Genomic DNA, 23,710 nt, shown 5'->3' on the forward strand with positions numbered 1-23,710 from the left:
GCAGAACGATGAAAATCCTTACAGGCATCACAAAACCACTTGACAGGCCCACCAACTTCAAGCCCCAAAAGCTGCCAACATGGATGGTTAAAAAAAAATCTTCCACATCAGCAAGGTTGTGAATTGGGCACTACACATAAACCCAAGTTTCCAAAAGCACAAGAGTCCTAACAGGGCATATTTGACCAAACACTAACAACCCAGAAGCTCACTGTAAAAAACAGTTTTAAAAATTCAAGTCTAAAGCCAAATCTTTTAAGCCAAAAAGTATTAATCCAGGATAATAGTCCTGTGCCAATTCTCAGATTGTAGAGATTTAACACCCTCACCTCGCACAGCCATACAGTAAATCCTCTATGAAGATCTTCCTACTCATCCAACTAGAGAGCATTCACAGTCTTCCTGCCATCTACTGAACCTCTGTGCAAGGGAAGAATTCATGATTCATTGGACTAGACAGAAGCTTGTAACCTAACAATTAAGACACTCACCTACAAGAAAAAGAGACAGAGGTTCCACTTATTCTTTCAAAAACTGATTGTAAACCTCACCCAGTGGCTGATTAAGGTCATAGTAAGTTGCCATTAGGGAAGTCGTCAGAATATCTGAATTGTGGTAAAACACATTAAAGCCTGGTTTAATGGCCTGTAGGAGGAGTCAAAATAGGACTACACCTATCTGTTTTGAGGTGTGTTTTCCCCTTTGCAACCTTTCCAAAAAATGAGAGAAATAATTTTTATTGAAGCATTTTTTAAAGGTTAAATTGCAAGTACCATGAAGAGCAAAATACATTAGTCATTAATCATTCCAACAGACATTACACTTTAAAGTGATAGCTTCCAGAGAAGAACAACACACCTTGAGTGAAATGATGAAGAACTCTCTAAAGAGCCTCTTTGAGAAAAAGGATTTGTTTCTTAATGCACTAATTGCAGTATTGTCATTAAAGAGGTATCTGACTAAACATTAATCACTCAGGGGTTTCAGAAAACCCCAATACTTTTCTGTTTCTTTCCCCAGCCTCTGAGGTTAAGCTGTAACTATTTGGTAGGCACAGCCTTACATTAAAATTGTTGTAGATTTTCCAGACTTTTCAAACCTACCTTAAACAAAAGACAATTAGTCACATATGAGTAAAGAATGCAGCTTGCTGCTTTTTTTTAACTGAATATATTTACATTCCTGGAAATTGAAAAGTTTGTTTAGTTTTTCTTGAGAAGCCTCTTTCTGAAATGATGCTGGATGCAGAGGAGTGCAATGACTGGGATACTGTCAGCAAAGGAATATTCCAGGAGCTATCCTTTGGATACAAACCAACCCTGCCTGCATTAAGTAAAAAAAAACCAACCAAACAAACAAAAAACCCAAACAAACCGAACTACAAAATCTGTTAAATCACACTTGAAAAATACAGCAGAAATCCCAAGCACCTGGCTGAAGTTTTGCTGAGTATCTAATATTAAATGGACAGTACCCTATCACAGTCAGACTTTTAACTCTGATCAGCTGCACTTCATAGCAGGCAAATGTTATCTTTCCAGATCCTCAGAACACAGGATAGGATGTATATTTTCACCTGAATGTCCTCTGCACCTGTCATCTGCAATAATACTTTTTGTATAGGTTTCTATAAAATACAGATTACTATGCTACAAGAACCTTGCATGTTGTATTTAACTCATCCACAATGGGTTGAGGAACCAGAAAAATAACACTGTCACAACCTGAAGGTGGGAAAAAACACAATCCTAAAAGAAGTCTATACCTTTGTCCCTCTTCTCTGAGTCTCTTTAAAAGACATTAAAATCAAGTCATAAACTATCACAGGTCCTCAACAGTACTACACACTCAATTTGAAATTATAAGTGACAACACTAGTTTCAGCATCACATATATTTTAAAACAGATGTTTTAAGAAGCAAAACTATGATGCCCATTAGAGAGCCAACTGTACCAAAACCAGATGCAATTTCTTTTAAAACCATTTTCTTTCCCAATTGCTTTGTTGTTTGCATTTTAAGGACACTCTGTTAAAGAAACTTTTACACACACTTTTTTCTAAGTAGATTAGCATTTTAGCTGAAAGCACTGGAATTTTTCCCTGTATTGCCCTCTTTTCAACTTCTGCTCCTCAGAATAAAAAGACTATAAAGTAATGTTTGTTACAAACAGATTTCGCTATCAACAGAAACAGCATGGAGAAATAATATGAATTGATATACAGTCATAATCTGAATTTCTAGAGCAAATTCATAAGCTCTGAACAGCCAAGGTGAATTGCTTCAGTCAAACTTTCCATTTCAGAGAGGTGCAATGGCATTCAAAAGAGTGGGGTTATTTTGCTTAAATATGACTCTCCACAGTCACTCAGCAACTTCAGTCTCCTAGAAAAAATAAGGTTTTTGTTTCCAGATAAAGTAAATAATGTAAAGAAAACAATTCTTTCCTTTAGGAAACTTACTTCCCACACAAGACCTTGTGGCTAAATTGGAGAAATATGAGTTTGATGGACTGCTCAAGAGATGGCTGCTGGGTGGCTGCATCCAGGGCTCAATGCCCAAAGGGAGATCAGTAACAACTGGTGTCCATCAGGGTTGTGTGTATTGAGTCCAGTACTGCTCAGCATCTTTATTAATGACACAGACATAGCAATTGAGTGCATCCTCAGCAAGTCTGCAGATAACACTGAGCTGCTAAGGGTATTGAGGGAAGAGATGCCATCCAGAGGGACAGTGACAAGCTTAAGGAGTGGGCAAACACGAACCTCATGAAGTTCATGGTGAAATGCAAGGTCCTGCACCTGGCTTGGAGCAACCACCAGTATCAGTACAGACTGGGTTACAACTGGACTGAGAGGAGCGCTGTCAAGAAGGTCTTGGGGGTACTGGTAGAAAATTTGGACATGAAAAGGCAACATGCACTTTCAGCTCAGAAAACAAATCATATGCTGGACTGCACCAAAAGAATTGTGGTCACCCCATCAACTGAGGTAATTTTTACCCTCTACTCTCATGAGACACCACCTGCATACAGCTCTAGGGCTCCCAGGACAAGAAACACATTGACCTGTTAAAGAGGGTCCAAAGGAGGGCCACAAAATATAGTCAGAGGGATGGAACACCTCTCTTATGAGGACAGGCTGAGAGAGTTGGCTGGGAGAGTCTGGAGAAGACAAGGCTCTGAAGAGACCTTACTGAGGCCTTACTTAAAAGGGGTTTATAAGAACAATGAAGAAAATCTTTCTACCAAGGCCTGTAGTTACAGGACCCTTAAGAGGCAATGGTGTTAGCCTGAAAGAGAGTAGGTTAAGATGCGAGGAAGCAATTCTTTACTTTGAGAGTGGGAAACCACTGGAACAGGTTGCCCAGAAAAGCTGTGGATGGCCCACACCTGGAAACAAGGTGAGGCTGGACAGGACTTTATGCAACCTGTTCTACTGAAAGATGTCCCTGCCCATGGCAGTGGGGGGCAAGACTAGATGATCTTTAAAGGTCCCATCAAATGCAAACCATTCTATGACTTGGCCAATGTATTTCATATAGTCTGTATTCCATAACAAAACCGTCTCAGTTGTATTCCATTTGTAATTCCAGCAGTATGTTAATTTGCTTTAGAAAATTATTTTACTGATGAGAGTATTTTGCAATATTAGTGGAGATAACAACATACAATTACTAATCATAACTTTGTATTAAGAAATGTCACCTTCCTGAGTGAAGTTTATGATTATGCCTTCGGGGAACATACAACAACTTGAATATTAAAAAAGATTAAAAAAAAATACACCTCTGGTAAGTCTACACAGATTTCTGTATGGAAAATAGTTCTTCTTGGTGTATTCCCTGAACTGATGCCTTGCTCAACAGTAACGTTCCTGGCCCAAATCAAAGACAGCAGATAGGAACTGCAGCTTTTCCCATGCAAGAAGTATCTTAGACGCAAGGACACAGGGTTTGCTAAGGGAAAGATGCTCTCTATCTTGGACAGGACCACCACCACTCTGTGTCAACCCTTCAGCTAGTCATCACCTAGCAAAACAAAGGCAACACAATCACCAGGAAGTTCCTCTACCCTCTCTTAAGAACAAACACTTAAACCTTGGCAAACCAATACCCTACTACAGCTGTGAGATATAACATTATGCAAATTTTCTTTCTTTACAAGAGTTAATGGAGCTTCATACTGGATGGGAAGGTAGCCAAGGATACTTTTTCTTACATTTTAATTAGCATCATCATTTTATGACTGAATTTTGCTCTTAGTTTCCCAGATTGAAAATTCTCTTGAAATTTTCTATTAAGTCTTTTTTCCAGCTCTCTGTTCACTGTTACTACTCCTTCCTGTTTTGTATCTTCAGCATATCATTCTTTACCACTGCTCCTCCACTGACCCATCTGTTGACTACTAAGATTGTCTTCAGTGGACTCACAGAATGTTCCAATGGTCAGCACTGTAACTGAAAGAAACTCACTTCTCCCACCCCCCTTTCACAAACCCCTTCAGGAAAGTTGGTGCAATAACCCCCACCTCTCCCTCTCTACTGTCCATAAACGAGATGCTGAAAACTACCAGTTTCAACCAAACTCTGCTTTGGTGAACCAACCTTAGAAAAAAAGAAACAAGCAATATAAATGTCAGGAAAATAGCTCCCTTTGCAAAAACAGAGAGTAAATATGGTGAAAGCTCTAAGAGTGTTCATCCTTGAGTAGAATGATGACAGCATTGTCTCCTGCACATGCTGCAGAAGAGACAAATACTAAGTGGAGATAAAAGATTAAAGACAAATATTAAATGGAGATAAGAGAGGAACTGTAAGATTAATTTCTCCAGGATGCCAAAAATTATTTTAAAACATCATGGCTAGCAAGGCATAGTCAGAGTCCATCTATTCCTGACAAACAACTGAAGCGTGAACAAATTTTCATATGCTACACAAGTACAGCTAGTTGCAAGCCTGATGAGCAGGGAACTGGAAGCTGTTACGACAGTGAACTTATTTACATAAACCCACAAATGAAAGGCAGCTCTGCAGGGCACAAACCCAGCCAGCAAATGTTTTGGGTTTGATTTTTTTTTTGGTGGAGAATCTATGGCATGCTGACACAAAAAGAAAGCAAGCCTGATGTCCTATACAACCATTTCTAACTCTTCCATGGCCAATCAATCCTGACATCTAGTTATAAAATGGCTGGGGAAGAAAAATTTCTGATGTTGAATAACATTGAGACAGCATGAAGCAATAGGACAGGGCCAACTTGATAACTGCTTTTCTATTACAAAAAGTGAAAGTAAAAGCTTATCAAAACAAAACATTAAGTAGCATTTAACCTTTGTTTTGAACATATGCAAGACGAGCAACGTGCGAGGGGCTGGTAAGATTCAAACTGAAAAGCTCACACACACCTTGATATTTTGAGAAGAGAACGTTGCGTTCTTCCTAGCTGATGAAAATCTGACAAAAACAAATGGCTAATCTTGTAAAGCGAAGGATAACAACCATGGAAACTAACAATGCTGTGAAAAGTCAAGCCACTATACTACAGGATGTACTTCCCTCACATTATTTTGACATTTCATTTTTAAGTTGTTCCAATAGTTGTGCTATAATTTATCTTACAAAGGAAATGAGGTCTTAAGCTTGGATCTCATGACAGCACCCTACTATTCCATTTTCCCCTTGGAAAAGGAACAAGGCTACTGATATACTTCCCGAGAACCATTTGATCTACAAATGAGTAAAAAGAACTGTTCTACTTTACCACAAATAGAGCTCTTAACTTTTTCATTAAGAACACACAACTGCTGTGTCATATGAAAACATCAGTAGATTATTTACAGTAGCATCAAGATTAAAGCAAACCATGCAGATTGATGAGCTCTGGTCTTTAAATCCCAGCTACAAGATTTCAAGTGTATTTCCAACAACTTAAATAAGCTCCTGATTCTGCAAAGACAGTACCACTGAAGCATGGTAGCATGTCCATATAAAGCTGAATAAACATCTAAAACTTCCAAGGGAGCTGAGTTTAAGGTATCTATGTATTGACATTCCAACACATGAACAGATGGGATTTTTAAAAACAAAAGAAAACTCCTGGCCTGTATATAAGTTATTCATATTGTGGTGACACTGAAGTTTTTTAACATTATCCATTTAATTGACTGCTATTTTATGATCTGTCTATATTTCCCATTACAGACAATAAAAATCAATTAAACCCACTTCACCTGTTTATAATCACCTCATGTTCTGAAGCCATGGTTTTACAACAGTTTTAAGTTGATGTAAGTGGAGCCCATGACTGAAAGAACTTGTTTCAGCCACCTCCACATGCCCCTCCACCCCACTTTGGTTAGCATTTGCACTCCTGCACTATTTTGCTGGGGGTTAAACCAGAGGAAAGTTGGAGCAGAACACTTTGTCCCTTTAAAAGGGCAATGCAAATTCAACCTCTGAGCAAGGTTTCCCACTATATGTAGTACAGTGTAGCCGTGCAATGTTCACAGAAGAAGACAGCACTGAAGGTGAGTCAACAAAGCTAATTATGAAGAGTATTAAAAAAAAAATTGAGCAGCAGTCTGACATTACAGAGTGATCCAGACAGCTTGTAGCTGCAGTATCTCCAAATTCATCACCTGGGCAATGGGGAACAACAAATCCCCTTTCACCCAGGGCCTACAGGAAAGGTAAAGTTAAATGCTAAACTTTATTCACTTCATTTTCCCAGGAAATAGTTGCTTAAGTTATAGCAGTTTTTAATTGCCTGCTGCATAGAAATGCTTCTTTTGACTTCTATTTTTATACATACAAAGCATGCACAGCACACTGTTTCAAGTGAATGATTTTTTAAAATTAATATAAGTTAGATTTACAGAAACGAGGCATCAAATGCTACCGTAATCCAAATTCAAATCCAAATCCAAAGCAAGGATCTTTCTGGCTCTAAGTGCTACCGGGGAAACCAGTGAAGTCCATAAAAGAGTTCTAAGGATCTTTAATATGATCCTGACTGTGTATCTCATGCCATGGCGGTACTTCCACCAAAGTAAACAAGACTCCTTCAGAGAGAGGCTCCTAACTGCAGACCTGCAAAGCACATGATGGCAACACTGCCAACAGCACTGCCAGCTTCCCATTCTACCACTGTGCATCACCTCCTCAAGGTGGGCCAAAACAGCTGTCAAATACCCACACTGTCAAATGGCTGTAACACAAAAGGGGGGTCTCAGTCCAGACCAGTTCCTTCATCTGGTCCACAACAAAGAAATTTATGTCATTGTATGATGTGGAGCAGAGATACCCAAGACAGCCCAGTCATCCACCAACTTGTGGGACATTACCAAGAGGGCCACTCAATGAGTCCTGAGAGTGAAACAGTTCACAGCCTTTCAACCGTCTGCAAAAAGTTCTTTCTCTGGTTTGCAAACTCACACAGAGAAGTTCTTCAGGCATCTTTGTAACAAATTTGCATTTAAAGGCAAAACATTCCTATGAAGTAAGACATTTTTCTAAATGATACTCCCAAAACATTTGCTCAGGGTTTCACACACAGGCTGACAAAATGGCACTATTTAAAAAGTCCTATCCTCTAGTTCACAAAAAAATAATGTACTTGCCAACTATTTCATTCCCTGTAAAATGTGCTCCCAGTCTGAATGCCCATGCCCTAATACTGAATGGAAATTCATGGAAAGGAGGCGCACAGCCTAAAAACACTTAGTCATTTGGAGAGTACTTCAGAAAGAAGGAATGTGAGAAGTGCCAGCACATACACCTACACCAGCAGCTCAGTTTTCTCAGATTCTATGCTATTTCAGTTGGGCATTATCTGACTGCAAGCAGAGCATAGTGATGATTCAGTAACATTGTGAGGAGTACTCTTTTAGGAAATGTGAATGGGATCATAAATAATCACTCCTGTAGAAAAGCAAACAAAAAATATTCTCTCTAGAATCTGACAGACCAGTGGCATCTGCTACCATATCATACTGTGTAGCTGACACCTAAGGATTCCACTACTTTTCATCTCTAGTCAAAATATGGAAAAGCACAGCACATTAGATTTGCAAAAAACACATTCCCATCAGACACCAACTTATTCCCTTTCCAAGCCATTTTTTTTGCCACGCTGACCTGCAGTCCCTCTCCTCCTCCACTTTTTTTCTGAATCCCAAAGAACAAGTAGTCTGAAGGCTTCTCCTTAAGGCTAACTTTTACTCACAAAGCTATAAAGCAAACACCAACTACTATCCACAGAATGTAATCAATAGCTAGGTCCCAATGAGCACATCAACTGCCACTCAAATCAGTATTTTCACAGCAGCCTATGAACTTCCGTTTTGAAAACTATCATTTTTAGCAAAACATGTAAGCCTTTCAAAGTAAAAACAGACACTAAGCTGTCAGGATGCAAGGGATCTGAAGTCACTTGGACAAACAAAGTGTCCTGAAAGTCAGAGCTGAAACATAACTTCAACGGTAACAGCAGTATCTAAATAGTAAGGTCCAGTAAAGACAATAACACATGGTAATAATGGGAATTGCTGTGTTTCTGTTAGGAAACACCACCCCTCTGACATTACTTGTGCTGTACCTCTCCACCTTCCCAAATCCAAAGGGAGGATCCTAAATGGCATGCGCACTCACCCCCAAAGCTAGCACACCTATATGTGCTTTCAAGCATCAAGAGAATCACTTGTTCCCTACCTAAACTGACAAGGCATCTACATAGAATCTACCTGAGTCTGAAAACAAAACAGGCTAAAATAAAATAAATTAAAAATACAACAGAAAAAAACAAGAAAGGGCAGAGAGTTGACAGGACAACGTTTTAAATCCTTTTAAAATCTATCTGACTCACTCCTAGTAAGTGAAGTCATAAACATCCCCGTCACTGGCTATTCTAAGATTTTCTCAAGTACCTCTGCGCCTCTCTCCCGGCTCTTAAGACTCCAGCTACGGGCTGAGTTAATAAACAAACATTTATTTAGCCCTCGAAGGACTTGGGAGGATTTTACAAAAACCAGACACGAGGCCTACCCTGGAAAAACTTCCCTGAGGGCTGCTCACCGCTACCAGGTCGCGATCGGGGCGGACAAAGCGCGGTCTGAGGAAAGAGCGGCTGCGGAAACACTCCCTGAGCCACGTCCCGCTCGCACCGTCCCCGCAAGCCCTCGGGACGGGGCAGGGGAGCGACGACTGACAGGGACGCCCGGCGCGGCTGCCCGCCGCACTCGGGAAAGTTTCGGCAGGGCAGGGAAAGGGGGAACCCAGAGCCTCGCCGCCCAGAGCCGCGGGGAGCCCCTGCCCCGCCGGGGCTTGAGCAGCCGCGCTGCGGCACCCCCGCAACCGGGCAGCGCAACGCGGTGCGGGAGGTGCCGCCGCCACATCTTCCTCCTCCTCCTCCTCCTCTCCCCCACGGCGGACGGGGAGCATGGGGGGCGCCGTGCCAGCGGGCAATGAACGGCCGGGCCAGATCCGCCCCCATCCCCGCTCACTCACAGGCGACGTAGGCGACGAAGGCGAGCCCCATGAGCAGCTTCATCCTCCTGCGGTTGATGGCGGTCAGCAGGCGCAGCAGCGGCCCCTTGCTCACCATGCCCCGCGGCAGCAGCACGCAGAGCGCCGGGCACGGCCGCGGCCACCCACGGCTCCGCTCGGCCCCGCTCCGCCCGCCCCGGAACCGCCCGCGCAGGCGCAGCGGCGGCGGCAGCGCGCGCTCGCTCCCCCGCCCGCCCCTTCCCTCGCTGGCCGCGGACGCGGCCGGAGCTGTGGCGGCGCATGCGCGCGGGCCGCGCTTCCCCGTAACCCCGTTCGCCGCCGGAGCGTGTTCCCTGCGGAGCGCCCGCTTCCCGCAGAGCGTGCCCGGGGAAAAGCAGCGCGCCCGCAGCCTCCCCGTGGCCCTTGTCTGGTCTTTCAGGGTGCTTCAGGGTCGGGCGGGCTTGGTCCCCTGTTGCCTCCCACTGTGGTGGTCCTTGGGTGGTGACCTGCTGGAATGAACAGGCAGACGAGGGCATATAAATAGACAACACGTGTGTCACGCTGGCACCTTCCGTGCCTGATCTTTTGAAAGCGCCATTTGCCTCGTCCCCGATGTGCTTTCCACATTTGCTCAGGTATCTGTATGGTCAGGAGAACCAGCTGGATGCAGTTCTGCAGAATCGCAGAGCACTCTTTTAAGTTGGAAGGGACCCACAAGGGTAATCAAGTCCAGCTCTTGATCCTGCACAGGACAGCCCCAAGAATTACGCCAAGCCTGAGAGCATTGTTCAAATGTTTCTGTCAGGCTTGGTGCTGTGACCACTTCCCTGGGGAGCCTGTTACAGTGCTTAACCACCCTCTGGGTGAAAAACCTTTTTGTGATATCCAACCTAAACCTCCCTGACATAACTTCAGGCTATTCCCTCGAGTCCTGTCATTGGCTGCCAGAGAAAGGAGGTTAGTGTGTGCCCCTCCACCATGTGAGAAGTTGTAGACTGTGATGAGATCTCCTCTCCAGGTACACTAGGATGACCCTGTTTGAGCATGGAGGTTGGACCAGATGACCCATTCTGGTGCCTTCCAACCTTGCCCTTTCTGTGATTCTGTAAATGAAAAATGTGAGGATTTTCCCCTTCTCCCCCACACCCCTGCCAAGTAATAGTTTATGAATTTGCTTCTGTTCAGGATAACAAGATTGCAGTTGCTTTAAAACAGCTTATATTTTTACTACAGCTTCTATCTGAAGTCCTTGTGACCTGTTGCAAACTGCAGATTGATATTTGCCTGGCATGGTAGGCACCTTCCTCATGTGTCAAAACATGTTCTCCTGCCAGTAGATACACTTAATCCAAAGAGAAATCTCCCTCCACAACCTGACCTTTGCCTTGAGTAGTATGGCCTCCACACAGTTTGTAAGAGATATTCTTTCTCACACTTGCCTCCCACAGGAGAACACTGTGAGAGCAAGTGCTCTTGAATTAAATTCTTATTTTTGGTGTAGAAATGCAGCTTGTTTACACCAAGAAACTATGACCTCAGTCAAAAAGAGGCTCACACAGTTAACAAGAGTTAACCGCTTCTTATTACAAGGAGTAAAGTCAGTGAAACAAATGTGTGAGTGTCAGAAGGATAAGTGAGTGATTGAGAATATCCCCCCTGTGTGACCCATGGAAGAAAAGGGACTTTTTCAGGAAGCCTTGAGAATTGAGATTTCCTAACCTTGGGCTCTGATTATAAAGCCAGTCCTTTCCTCTTGATTTTTGTTTCTTTGATTTGTGTTTGCTATACCTAAGTTGCAAGTTCATTCCACTGCTTCTTTCTACATGGAGTAAAGGGAATAATAGATCATAATTTAAAACATAATCTAGCTCCAAATTCATCTTGCATAGTAATCTCTCAAAAAGCAGCAGAGTTTTATAACAGCAGTAAATTTGGCCATCAAAAAGCTACAGCTGAACAGTGCTGCATGAAAGCTAGAGAATATTACAGGATATATACATATGCACAATACAAAATCCACGAGCCTGTAGGGGTACCCAAGACGCTTTTAACAGTTGCCCTGCCCTAAGCTGGGCTGCACAGTCTGTGACTCAATCACGCTGCCTGCGTAAGGCACCTTGCTTAGTCTTCAGGCCAGTTTTGCTGCAGAAACATGTTGAGACAGGCTGCAATTGTGATGTGAAAGATGTGAAAAGGAGAGCAAACAAGCAGGATGCACTGTGGAACTTCACGGTGGAGGAGACTTGAACTCCACAGGAGGCAGGCAGACCATGCTCTCTGCAGGGCCAGCTGTTTGTCGTGTGTGACACCAGGGCCAGCTGTGTTTATGTCACTCTGCAAGTGAGACAGAATGTGTCTAACTTAGCTGCAGAGGAATGACTGTAAGTCTGTCCCATCTCAACTATAACTGTAGACATGTACCTTAAAAGTACTATAAATTTCTCCACACTCATGATGGTCAACAGCAGGGGCATTTATTTCAGGGTACAGCTGGTTGTATTCACAGCCTTGTGCCAAGGACTGGCACCAATAGCAGAGGTTCTGGTATGCAGTGGCTGCTAGATATGCCAAGACAGGGATGATACAGTTTTGAGTGCTGAGTCTTAGTGTGCTATAAATCAGGTAGCAGGCATCCATCTGCCTTTGGGTCATTATCTTAGTCAGTCTGATTGCATGACATCAGCTAATGGCAGTCTTTACTGAGATGGTTTGCAGGCAGTACACCCTGTCTTTCACACTGCAGTTTTCAACTTCAGTGATGAAAGTGCTTTATGAGAGCATTTTGATTTTTTTTGTTCACTAAATCACAGCCTGTAACATAATGGGAGGTTTTAAATGATGGAATTTTAAAATAGCTTTCAATAATGATTAAAAATATGAATACACAGGTGTATCTACCTGAGCAACCAGTATGAGTTTAGAATTCACAGCACCCCTGCAGTGTACTTTTCTTTGATACCAGATCAAAGCTATGCAATTACCTAGCTGTTGTTCCAGAACCAGGGGAAAAAAAAAAAAAACAAAACACCAAACCAACTGCTGCAATTTGCAGGATTTTCACATGATGCCACATGAGGGACACTCTTCTGCCATGTGGAAATACAGGGAAAATATTTGCTTTCTGTCCCACTCGTGTTTCTGCAAGAGCTAACATTCCACCTCTTGATGTGAGAGACATAAGTGGACCCTGGGCGCTGAGACCTGAGCAGAGAGAATTGCTGTGTACAAGATAACAAAATGAGTTACAAAGCTCTGAAAAAAATGCAAGAATAAAAACAAACCATTACCAGCACACTACTTTCATCTCTTGTAACTTTGGTCTCTGCATTAGAAAGCTCAACATAGCCAAGAAAGTAAGATAGTGTTGCTCAGCTACTTGTATGCTTCCTCACCATTCAGCTGCATCCTGCAGCTAGTGATGCTTCCTGGGAGGAATTGTTCTGGTATCATTATCCTCCTCTAAAAACAGATGATTCTGTGGAGTTACACTGTTGTACTGCACAGGCATACCAACTCAGACCATACAAAGCCCAAGATAATCTTGAAGAACTAATGATGTTCATGCATGCACAAATTGTAAAATGTGATTTAAAAAACAAAAGAGAATTGGAATGTGATTATTTGTTTTGTTTTGGTTAGTTCTACTTTTAACAACAGATCATAGTGGGGAAGGGGACTCAGACAAAAGTGAGTTAAAACTAGCAGTGTTTCTTTTCAGGAAAAGTTAGAAGTTTGAGGGTTTGTGGTTTTTATAAAGGCTAATGAAAAGAGAACATGCAGTTCTGGGAAGGGAGTCAATTCTTTTAATATTAACATCTCTGAAGGAAAAGAAAGCTGCTAAGTGCTTCAGACAGTTATTATTTATTATTTGGATGGTAATAAATGGTTTAAAATACAACTGGATCGTAACAGTTCTAAGCAGAATTGAGACAATCCCAGCCATTGAAAACATACAAATTAAGAGACAGATCATCCAGCGAATGCAAGCAAACGAGTAAGTGTCAAAGCATGATATGAAAATGACTACTTAAATATGGATTTGCAGAAATTAGGTGAATCATTTAATGGTTTAGACAGTTACTTGCAAAGAATAAATTACAACGTATAAGGAAATAATTGTATTTCAGACTACAGTGGGGCCTGTCTATTTTGTTAAGCAGTTTCGTTCATATGGGAGTAGTCCTAGTATTTCAGTCTGTAAAATTTGAGGCTCTTTTTTTACATCAAGTCTATAGAAACCCAAGACACAACACTATTCAGAAAAGTTGCTTCAGGCTTGAAATTGATATACTGACTCAATTTAAAAAAAAAAAAAAATTAAACAGCATTCCTAAATTGACTGGTAGCATTACTTACACAAAGTAGTTGTTCTTCATGATGCATTTTCCCCCCGAGTTAACTGAAGGCGGCCCCATACATTTTCAAAGTTGGAAAAAGATTTTAAGGTTCTTTATCTATTCTGAAAGTGCAGAGGGCCACATGCAAGATCCTTTGGTAATTGGGTCAGAATGAAATAGTAGAGATAGTGGCTAAATTAATGATCATAAAAACTTGTGATCAGTTAAAACCACTGTTCCTCAAGGTTCTTTTATCCTCCATCAAACAAGTTTATTTGGCTGAGTCAGCAAGTTACTAATTCACTGCTGTTTTACATTTCATGATTTCCCAAGCCCTTTGGAACTTCTTAATTGGTGTCACTCTACCCTAGAGCACTTTGGAAGTAATGACTTAGAATGCATCCATTTTGGGTTGTATTCAATTCAGATCAAGATGGAATTAGTACTGAAGAAGCCCATGACTTCCTCTGATGGTATACAGCAGTCAAATCTGTATGCCCCTGTTTATATCACTGGCCCAGAAAGTGAACAAAAATAAACTTACCTTGGGGTGGGCGAGGGATGTATATGCATGTAATATGCATGTGACACAGTGGCTGAGGGCTGCTCCTTGTTAAGAAAAGCCACTTGGGGTTTATGCTGGAAGTCTGTGCTGGCCACTATAGCACTAGGAACAGGGAAACCCTTTTCCTTCAGCATCTTTACTTGCAGTAATATTAGCTGGATGGGCCTTTACCCATGTTAGTGGGTGCTTTGTAAAAGGTCCGCCTCTCCTTTCCTCATGCAAATCTCAGGCAGATGACTTACAAGCTAGTTACTGATAGTGTTTCTATGTCACAGCAATGTGAGGATTATCATCTTAATTTGGAATAAGGAGCTGATGCTAAGTAACTGCAGGAGCAGGACTGCAACATGCTGGAGAGTACATCTGCTCTGCAATCTAGATATATCTATTGGTGTGTTCTTCTCTGAGGCAAGGAAAGTTTTAGTGCTGTTCAACTTTTCACACTGTCAATAAAGCAGAAAGTAAACGAGGTCATTAAAGATGTTCAGGAACTTATACATTTGAATTTATAGAAAGGCATTACTGAGAAGTGTCTGTATCACAGTGCAGTTGAATTGCATTTGGAGTGCAAACATTCCTACTGCTGTTTGATGTCATTACTCTTCCACAAATTTCCCTAGCTGTAGTGTCAGAGAAGTTGGATGGATGACAGAGAGGACATGTACACACATACATTTCTGGAAATGTAGCACAGAAGCATTACTAAGTTTATGTAGTCCATAGCTATGACAGTCCATGACCTTATGAAGGGGACAGCTGCAAAGAGAAGAGCATCTTGTATCCGAGTGATGCTCTGAGCTTATCTGAGTGGTGGGGCATAGTGTATCCTCAACATATTTGCAGATGACACCAAAGTGGGGGAAGAGGCTGATATGCCCGAGAACTGTGCTGACATCCAGAGAAACCTTGCCAGGCTGGAGAAATGGGCTGACAGGAACCTCTAAAAGTTCAACAAGGAGAAGCACAAAGCACTGCGCCTTGGGAGAACAGCTCCAGGTGCCAGTACAGGCTGGGGGACAACCAGCTGGAGGTCCTGGTAGACACCAAGTTGAACATGAACTAGCCATGTGCCCATATGGGGAAGAAGGCTAATGGTATCTTGGGCTCCATTAGAAGGAGTCTTGCCAGCAGATCAAGGGAAGTGAGCTTTCCTCCCTCACTCAGCACTGGTGAGGCCATACCTTGAGTGTTGGGCGCAGTTCTGGGCTTCCCAACACCACAGAGATATGGGCATGCTGGAGAGAGCACAGTAAATGGTACCAAGATGCTTAACAGATGCTCCTAATATGGAGCATTTCTCACACTAGGAAAAGCTCAAAGAGCTGGGACTTTTCAGCCTGGAGAAGAGAAGGCTCAGGAGGGATCTCATCCATGTGTACAAATTACTGAAGGGAGAGTATAAAGAGGATGGAGCCAGGCTCTTTCCAGCCGTGCCCAGTGACCAGTGGTGCCCAGGACCAGAGACAGTGGGCACAAACTGACTCAGAGTAGGTTCCCTCTGACATTAATAAACACTTTTGTACTGTGAGAATGACTTAGCACTGGCACAGATTACCCGAGGAGGCTTTGAAATCTCCATCCCTGGAGACACTCAAAAGCTATCTGAACAGAAACCTAGGCAACTGGCTATAGGTAGCCCTGCTTGAGCAGGAAGACTGGACCAAGTGACCTCCACAAATGTCTGCCGACCCCAAACATATTGTGATTTGGTGTTTGCAAAGCAAACAGGAGCACAGATCCACATATTTTACTTAGATGTGGGGTTTTGTTCTTTTCCAGGATACAGCTGAATAGATACAAAACCAGGTGAGTGCCTACCTTTGCAAAAATTAGCTTTAGTTATCTCAGTAGAAATATTCCTGTGAGGATGGACAGTAATGAAGAGCCATGTGTATAACCTTACTCTTGTTTGCAGTTATAGGCTTTAGAATCATAGCCTATGGTCGAGGCTATTTACTGCATCAAATTTTTGTTTTGAAGTAAGGAGGATTAGGAATTTCCAGATAGGTTTTCCAGTAGCTAATGATATTGAACCAAATAAATTTTCATTGCTGCCTTCCAAAGTTAAATTATGGTCTTACATAAACAGTAAATTCTCCTGGTGAATACCAGTTAAATGAATTTGGAAATAGTTTTGCAGCCCAACAACCAACCAAACCTAGAAAAAGAACCTTTGAATTTTCTTGTTATACAGAGAATAAATTCAGTGCTGGTGAAAGCAATATCCCATAGATTTCCAAATCACCTAAAAGCAATGTGAACTTTTGAGTATGAAACCTACTCATAGAAAAAAATGACAATTCTTATGTGCACACCTTGTGCCTCTCATCGGCACTGAAGATTTATTACTGCAGTGCTTACTAAAAACAACCAGCAAAAGACCGCAAAGGTCTAATGTATACAGCATTCGCATTATTAGATAAAAAATAATTATGAGAAATTTATCTTTCCTTGTTATGCCAAGGCTTCCATGGGAAGGTTTAATAAATAAGCAAGTTTACATTTATCGTGGGCTCCACACTGGGCACTTAAATTAATTTGATTAGGCCAGGCTTGGACTAAGCATATGACCTTACTGGTTTATGCAACCTTCTGCTTTTAGCTATGGAAACCATACTGTGAGGTGAATAATGAATTGAGGAAGAAACACAGTGAAGGCAAAGCTGGAACATACACCTGGATGACACTTGGGAAGTATTCCTAGCTCCCAGAATTTCAACGTGTGCACTACGTTGAAGCATTCTGCAAAAGGTTCTGGAAAAAAATAATTCTATTGTCAGATTTACATCTGAAGTCTGGGGGAGGCTGTAGATCACAAGGGTTTGGAAACGTTTCTACTATGCACACATGATAGGCTGACTAGGTAGGAATAGGATCTCAAACTCTAGTGCACGTTGAAAGGAAAATCATTATGTTGAATCAAATTATTGGTAATTCCAACAAATACATGGCTCAGGAACTTGTCTACTGTATGTACAAAAGCATTTAGTATATACCTAATTGTTCTGGATAGTACTGGTTAGTTGCACTTCCAGATTGTACAAATGTGCCTGCATATATCATATTGGAAAACTACCCCCTTGCCAAGATGACTTAAACTAGTACCCTGAAAAGAATCAGGCAATATCAGTAAGATGAGCTGTTAATGTAGATTTTGCCCTAGTGGTTGTGCTGGTGATGGCTGTGATTTTTTTAGCCCGGGAACATGCCTGTATAAATGTATGTACGCATTCCTATGTCTCTTTATGTCCATCTTCCTGCTCTCCTGTCTCTCTGGTCCCTCAGTAATTTTTTAATCAACAGTTTGTTTCATCTGAAATAGCATAGGTCTTAGAGATGTTAATTTCCCCATACCTTTATTTGTGGTAGACAGATGGGAAGTATGTAAGTTATTCTTAAGTTTTGTTAAGCAGCAAAAAGTCTATGCAGGAGAAAGACATATGAACACTTTGACCATGAGAGTTTCAATCAGAGCTCACAATTTGTTAGATGTGAAACAATCCAACCACAAAACACAAATGCTTTGGAGACCAGGGTTAATTAACTTTCCTTTTCCTGGAGTTACTAATCCTTGTAGCAAAACTTAAGAGCAAAGTTCACAGTGACAGCTTCCTGGGAGAAAGGAATAAGCCCCCAGAAGAAGAGAAATCTACAGAAGATGGAAAGTACTGTGGAAGGAGGCAAAGGAAAAGAAAGCAGTCTGTTGAAACTGTGCCCAAATATCTTGAAATAAAAGCTTTAATTACCCGTGTTTCTCTCAATAGTTTTGAGAACAATGCCAGATGATAACAATCTAGATTTCTGATCCCTTTTTTTTCTCCCCACACTCAGTACTCCATGGCTTTACAAAAAGAAGAGTTTGTTCATGTGAGGAGAGTGGAATGAAGGATGTCATCCACATGAATGGCACTTGTGCGCCTTGGCTCAGCCCACCCACACTCACCCAAAATGAACTTGGCTGTAGAGACTCCAATTACTCTTTCATCTCACACAGCCTCCATTTGCTAAATCCAGCCAACTGGAGAGCAAGTGCAAGTAAAACCAGTTTTGTATTCTGTCTGTCAGGCCATTCATTTGTCTTCTGTATGGTTTTCACATGTCAATGGACGGTGCAAAAGAAAATGCATTTGAAGGCCTTGTTTTCCATTTTCATTTTTAAAGGAAATGACCGTACTGAAATATCACATCAAGAAGCTTTGTCTAGAAATTAGTGTGTTCTCCAGAAATTCCAGCAAGATATTCCTGACTACCTTTATAATTTATTTCAGTGTTTACAGCAAGGTAAACTTATGGTTTATAGCACCTAAATTAATCTTGTGAGACTATAAAGTCTGGAATACTCTTAGAGCTTCCACCCTTTACATTTGTCTAGCTTTAGAAAGGCTTTGCTCATACATTTATGGGCTGAGGTACTCCATGTGTTTGCTGAATGAAATAGCTACGCCTGAACAAGAAATTTATTGAAACCCCAGCTATTAAGGACCTCTGATGCCCTTCAACGTGGTCATGCACTTTGGGAAATAGTTGCACTTTATTACTGGGGGCAAGGAAACCTCTCTTCTTAGCTGTAGTTGCTGTCTGTGTCGCACCCTGCAATTAGGTAAGATGCTGTCTATGGGACTATTGTCCTCACTGGGAGCTGAAGTACCTTGTACCAAAATCCTGTTGTTGCTCACTGTTTTCATCTCAGACCACGCATAAAAGCATCATTAGAGTGCAACAGCTGTTAGAACAGCACAAAAATTTTTGTGCTCCCCAGCTTTCATGTGCTGTCTAGTATGTCCCACTGCTGGTCTTGATGACTCCTATGGGTTCAAATGCTCACAGATCTACCTGAAGGGCGGCCAAGTGCTGGTCCTGGGGACACCGTAGTCAAACCGTAGGGAATGGCAATAATCCAGAGACATAAACACCTGACATAAATTTTTATCTTCCCTACATAAAGCTAAGCTAAGATACTGAACAAAGTAAGTAAAAATGTAGACTCTTTATGAAGAGGGGTGCAGAGCTGTTGTGGTGTTGTGGGTTAATCATTGGAGATAGCTCAGCCCCATGCAGTTGTTCGCTCACTGCCGTCCCACCCTCCACCCCACCGCCTGTGAGAAGGGTGGAGAATCAGAAAGATAAAAATGGGAAAACTTGTAGATTGAAATAAAAATACTCAAATAGGTAAAGCAAAAGCTGCACATAAGCAAAGTAAAATAAGGAATTCATTCAATGCTTCTCATGGTCAGGCAGGTATTCAGCCATCTCCAGGAAAGCCAGACTCCATCACGCTAATGGTTACTTGCAAAGATGAATGCCATAACTCCTAATATTCCTTCGTCCCCCTTTCCCCCCTAGCTTTTATATCTGAGCAAAACATTATAAAGTCTGGGATATCCCTTTGGTCAGCTGGGGTCAGCTGACCCCGCTTCGTCCTCTCCCAATTCCTTGTGCACTCCCATACCCCTCACCAATGGTGTGGGGTGGGAAACAGAAAAGGCCTTGACACTGTGCAAGCCATGTAAGCAATAGCTAAAATACCCCTGAATTATCAACATTCTTTTGGTCACAAATCCGAAACACAATGCCATATGAACTGCTATGAAGAAAATTAACTGTGGCAGCCCAAACCAGTACACATGTGCAAACAAGTGCATGAAGAAGGGCCTAGGAAAGGTATGGGATGTTGACTGGGTTTGTAGCATAGGCATCATGGTGTAGTACGTTCCATGCTGTCTGTAGATGTGACTAGACCACTGAGAAAATGGGTCTGCAAAAGCATGCTCTGTGGTCTCGAGTGGGGCTTCCCAGCTGGGCTTTGTACACGGACATGGCAACAGCATCTAGCTGTTGGTTCACTTGGCCTGGAAACTGAGAAGGTCATTAATATTCATAAATTGAACAGGAAAAATGCAGGCTGAAAGGAGAGGGAGAGGATACTGGGAAGAGTTTTAGTGCAATAGCTTTCTGTACTTCAAATTTTTACTTTCATTGACTTTGTCTGCAAAACACTTCTTTCATCACTGAGCCTGTCCCTGAGTATTGTTTCTGCTTGAGATGATTTTTAGTTTTTCACTCTTCAGCTTTTCATGTGTTAATTTTCCTCTGAACACACAGACACTTCCTCAAGCATCTTTCTTTTTTAATATACCTGAACAGTGTGGAAAGACAGAACTCTGAAAACAGTGAAGTAAGCTAGGTAAGATTTTTACATCCCTGCAGTAAAGCCAGAGCAAGACTAGAGTTTACAGCTCATATCTTCGATTTACCCAGTGAGATACTTTGCCTTGAACCTGCTCAGGTTTATTATTGGAAATCAATCACTAAAAGTGAGGCAGGGGACTTTTTCATCCTTTTGATGTATATAGTATTTTCACTACCATAATGCAAATGATCATCCCAGTTTACAGATCAGACAATCTCAAGAAGGTAAGTAAAGCCTTTAGAACAATTAATGCAAGATGCTGAAAAACTGTTCATGCTTCCATTTCTTTTAGATTTCAGTAGTTTAATTGCCTCTTGAGCCTGATGAGGTGTTGGTCTCTGCTAGATTGCAATAGCTAAGCCTCTGCTGGCAGTAATTTAGAAATGCAAATGGGGTAATTATCATCTGACCATCCAGTTTCCAAATAAATCCTGGGGAAATGTTATTTAAAATCTCTTCCATCAGCAGAAGCAATCCTATGGTTTGTATAATTCCACTTCAATCTGATGAAATTAAGAAGGGTCTATTTATAATCTACCTACTTACTTGATTGGTTTGCAAAGAATATTTTTTTATTTATGTAACACTCTCTCACTCCAATCGTCTAGAAGCAAGCTAACTCAAGGAGAGGGAAGACAGCAGATAAGGGGCTGCTACTCAGAGGCTTCAATATGCTATATATATATATATATATATATATATATATAGCATTTATATGTCGCCCTTCTTCCAGAATACACTTTTCAAGAGTCCTTCTACTCCCTGTGAATTATGGGGGCTGTACATACAAAACATGCCTTTTATGAATGTGAGTCATTGAAAAGTCTGTAAAGACCCTCATACATGAAACCAGGTGAATTCCTTGAGGTACAAGTTAAAAGTAAGGAAGTAAGGAAAGCAGATTTCAAAAAGGTGAATCACTAAGTGATTTGTTGTAGACACAGAGTTAAACCACCTGTTTAATGACCATATCATAGAATGATTTAGATTGGAAAAGACCCTTAACATATCAAGTCCAATCATAAACCTAACACTGCCAAGCCTACCACTAAACCATGTCCCTAAGTGCCATATCCACATATTTTTTGAACATTCCCAGGGATGATGATTTCACCACTTCCCTGGGCAGACTGTTACAATGCTTGACAAACCTTTTGTCAAGAAATTTTTCCTAATATCCAATCTAAAAATCCCTTGGCTCTACTAGAGGCCATTTCATCTTGTCCTATTGCTTTTTACTCGAGGAGAGAGACTGCAGTTCCCTCAGCTGTTTATCATAGGACTTGTGTTCTAGACTTTCTGTCAGTTTTGTTGCTCTTCTTTGAATGCAGTGTAGGTTCCAAGCTAAACACTGGATTGGGAGATGGATAATAAAGGATCCCTGGAGGCTGAAGCAGAATCGTGTCTGGCTATTCTAAGAAAAACCGAATCACTTCTGTGCAGACCTTTTTCAAAATAAACTTTGAAATAGTAAACGCACTACCAAACATGAATTCCAGAAAACCCTAGTCTTCTTTACTTTCCACTGAAAAAATGCATTTGCAGAATGATGGTTCTGTTGTGTTTCCTAAACGCTGTATCTGCAATTCACATGTAAGCATGTGTTAAAATTGTGTTAAATCCTTTGTGACCCGACTTTAGCTGTAACTGTGTTGCAGAAGGTAATAGCATCTACTAAGTTGAAAAATCTGAGTGGACTTTTCACCCATCCAACACTATTATAGCAAAATGGTCCATATAATACAGGTGAACTCCTTGAAGGTCCTGAATCTACTGGGAACACAACTTACCTGAAACCAGGACCACGAGTCACTTTATAGTTCATTGTTTGGATGGACTTTACTCTGAGCTAGCCAATTCTCCTCATACATTATGCAGAGAATCCAAGGCACAGATGTATAGCTTCAATTTTGGGGTCAGATGTCTAAGCATTTGTCAATTGTGGGATTCAAGTTTCAGGTGATTAAGTCCTTTAGCAGCTCTAGCTCAAAATGTCTACCAGGTTCCCACAAGAACTAGTTCTCTTTTGAACATCCTTCCTTCCTTTTTGAACATCCTGAATGGCCCTTTCTTGCACCAGTTATCATCATGGGATATTCCCCCTTATTTATAGTGAGAAAGAAGAAAAATGGAGCAGCCTATAATACCCTGGGGCTGCAGGTTGGAGTAGTTGCACAAGAGCTAGCAAAATCAGTATTACATGATTGAAATAACAAAAGTGACCTCGCTAAGCTTGGAGGAATGCCTACTTAATCGATTCATGGGGGTTTTAAAAAGAACTTCATAACAAGGCTCTTATCTGAGTCTTTCACTGATTTTTCCATCTAAATTAATTTGGTGGTTCAGCTGTACTCAGCTAACTAGTTATTTAATTATAATCTCACATTCTGATTCAATGTTTATCATTGACAAGGAGTCTGAATTCAATACTAAGAATAAAGACTTGTCTGAGTTTGATTGTGTGAATATATATTCTTTTTCCATCTGTCACTGAGAAATAGGATGCATGTCACCTAAAATACAACAATCTCTATCCGTTTTTGAACACAACCAGATGGCAGTTTATTTTTCCATTTTCTGAAATTCAGTATCCTCAGATAGTGTGGTTTACAAGTCTTCTTACAGCCACGTCTTTTTTGAACATAGAGTGAACAGTAAGATTTGCTCTAAAAGTATATTACAGTCTTTCTAAAAATACATAATTCCACTTGAGCTCTGTTCTCATTTCTTTCAAGAGAGATCACCATTTAGAAGGAGAACCCACACTGAGTGCTTATGTTGGAAGTCCAGAGGGTATCAACACACTCCCCTCCTGAGAGTTTGCCTGCCTGGGCTTGTTGTCAAGAGTTTAGCTGTCTGTGGTCAAGGCTGGCTCATTGAGAAGACCTCTTGTGAAAAAAGAGATGGAAGATGCCTTGTCTGAGGGTCCCCATTCCTTTCCTTCAGAGTTGCTCTTAAGCTGAGTCTCTTGCCCTTGTCCCCACCTGAGCTACCTTGCAATTGTGCCACAGTCATGACCATCCCCAGCTGTGGACACTGCTGATCCAAACTCTGGTCTTGACATGTTGGCTTGACTCCATTACTTGATCGTTCTGCTTTGTCTCTATGATCTCGTCTCATGATCCGAGCTCTCAGCC

The 23,710-nt window shown here is 41.5% G+C and overlaps 1 protein-coding gene across 1 annotated transcript in view; it reads right to left on the reverse strand.

Annotated features, from left to right (window-relative positions):
- Positions 1-9,653, reverse strand: part of UXS1 (UDP-glucuronate decarboxylase 1) — a 57,508-nt gene extending 47,855 nt beyond the window's left edge. The window contains exon 1 of the mRNA XM_082278439.1: positions 9,503-9,653. Within this exon, the coding sequence (XP_082134565.1) occupies positions 9,503-9,599 (97 nt within the window). The 5' untranslated portion in view covers positions 9,600-9,653. The remainder of the gene's footprint in view (positions 1-9,502) is intronic.
- Between the last annotated feature and the right edge of the window lie 14,057 nt (positions 9,654-23,710).

This window comes from Coloeus monedula (assembly GCF_965178545.1).
Source record: "Coloeus monedula genome assembly, chromosome: 3".
Lineage (NCBI taxonomy): Eukaryota > Metazoa > Chordata > Aves > Passeriformes > Corvidae > Coloeus > Coloeus monedula.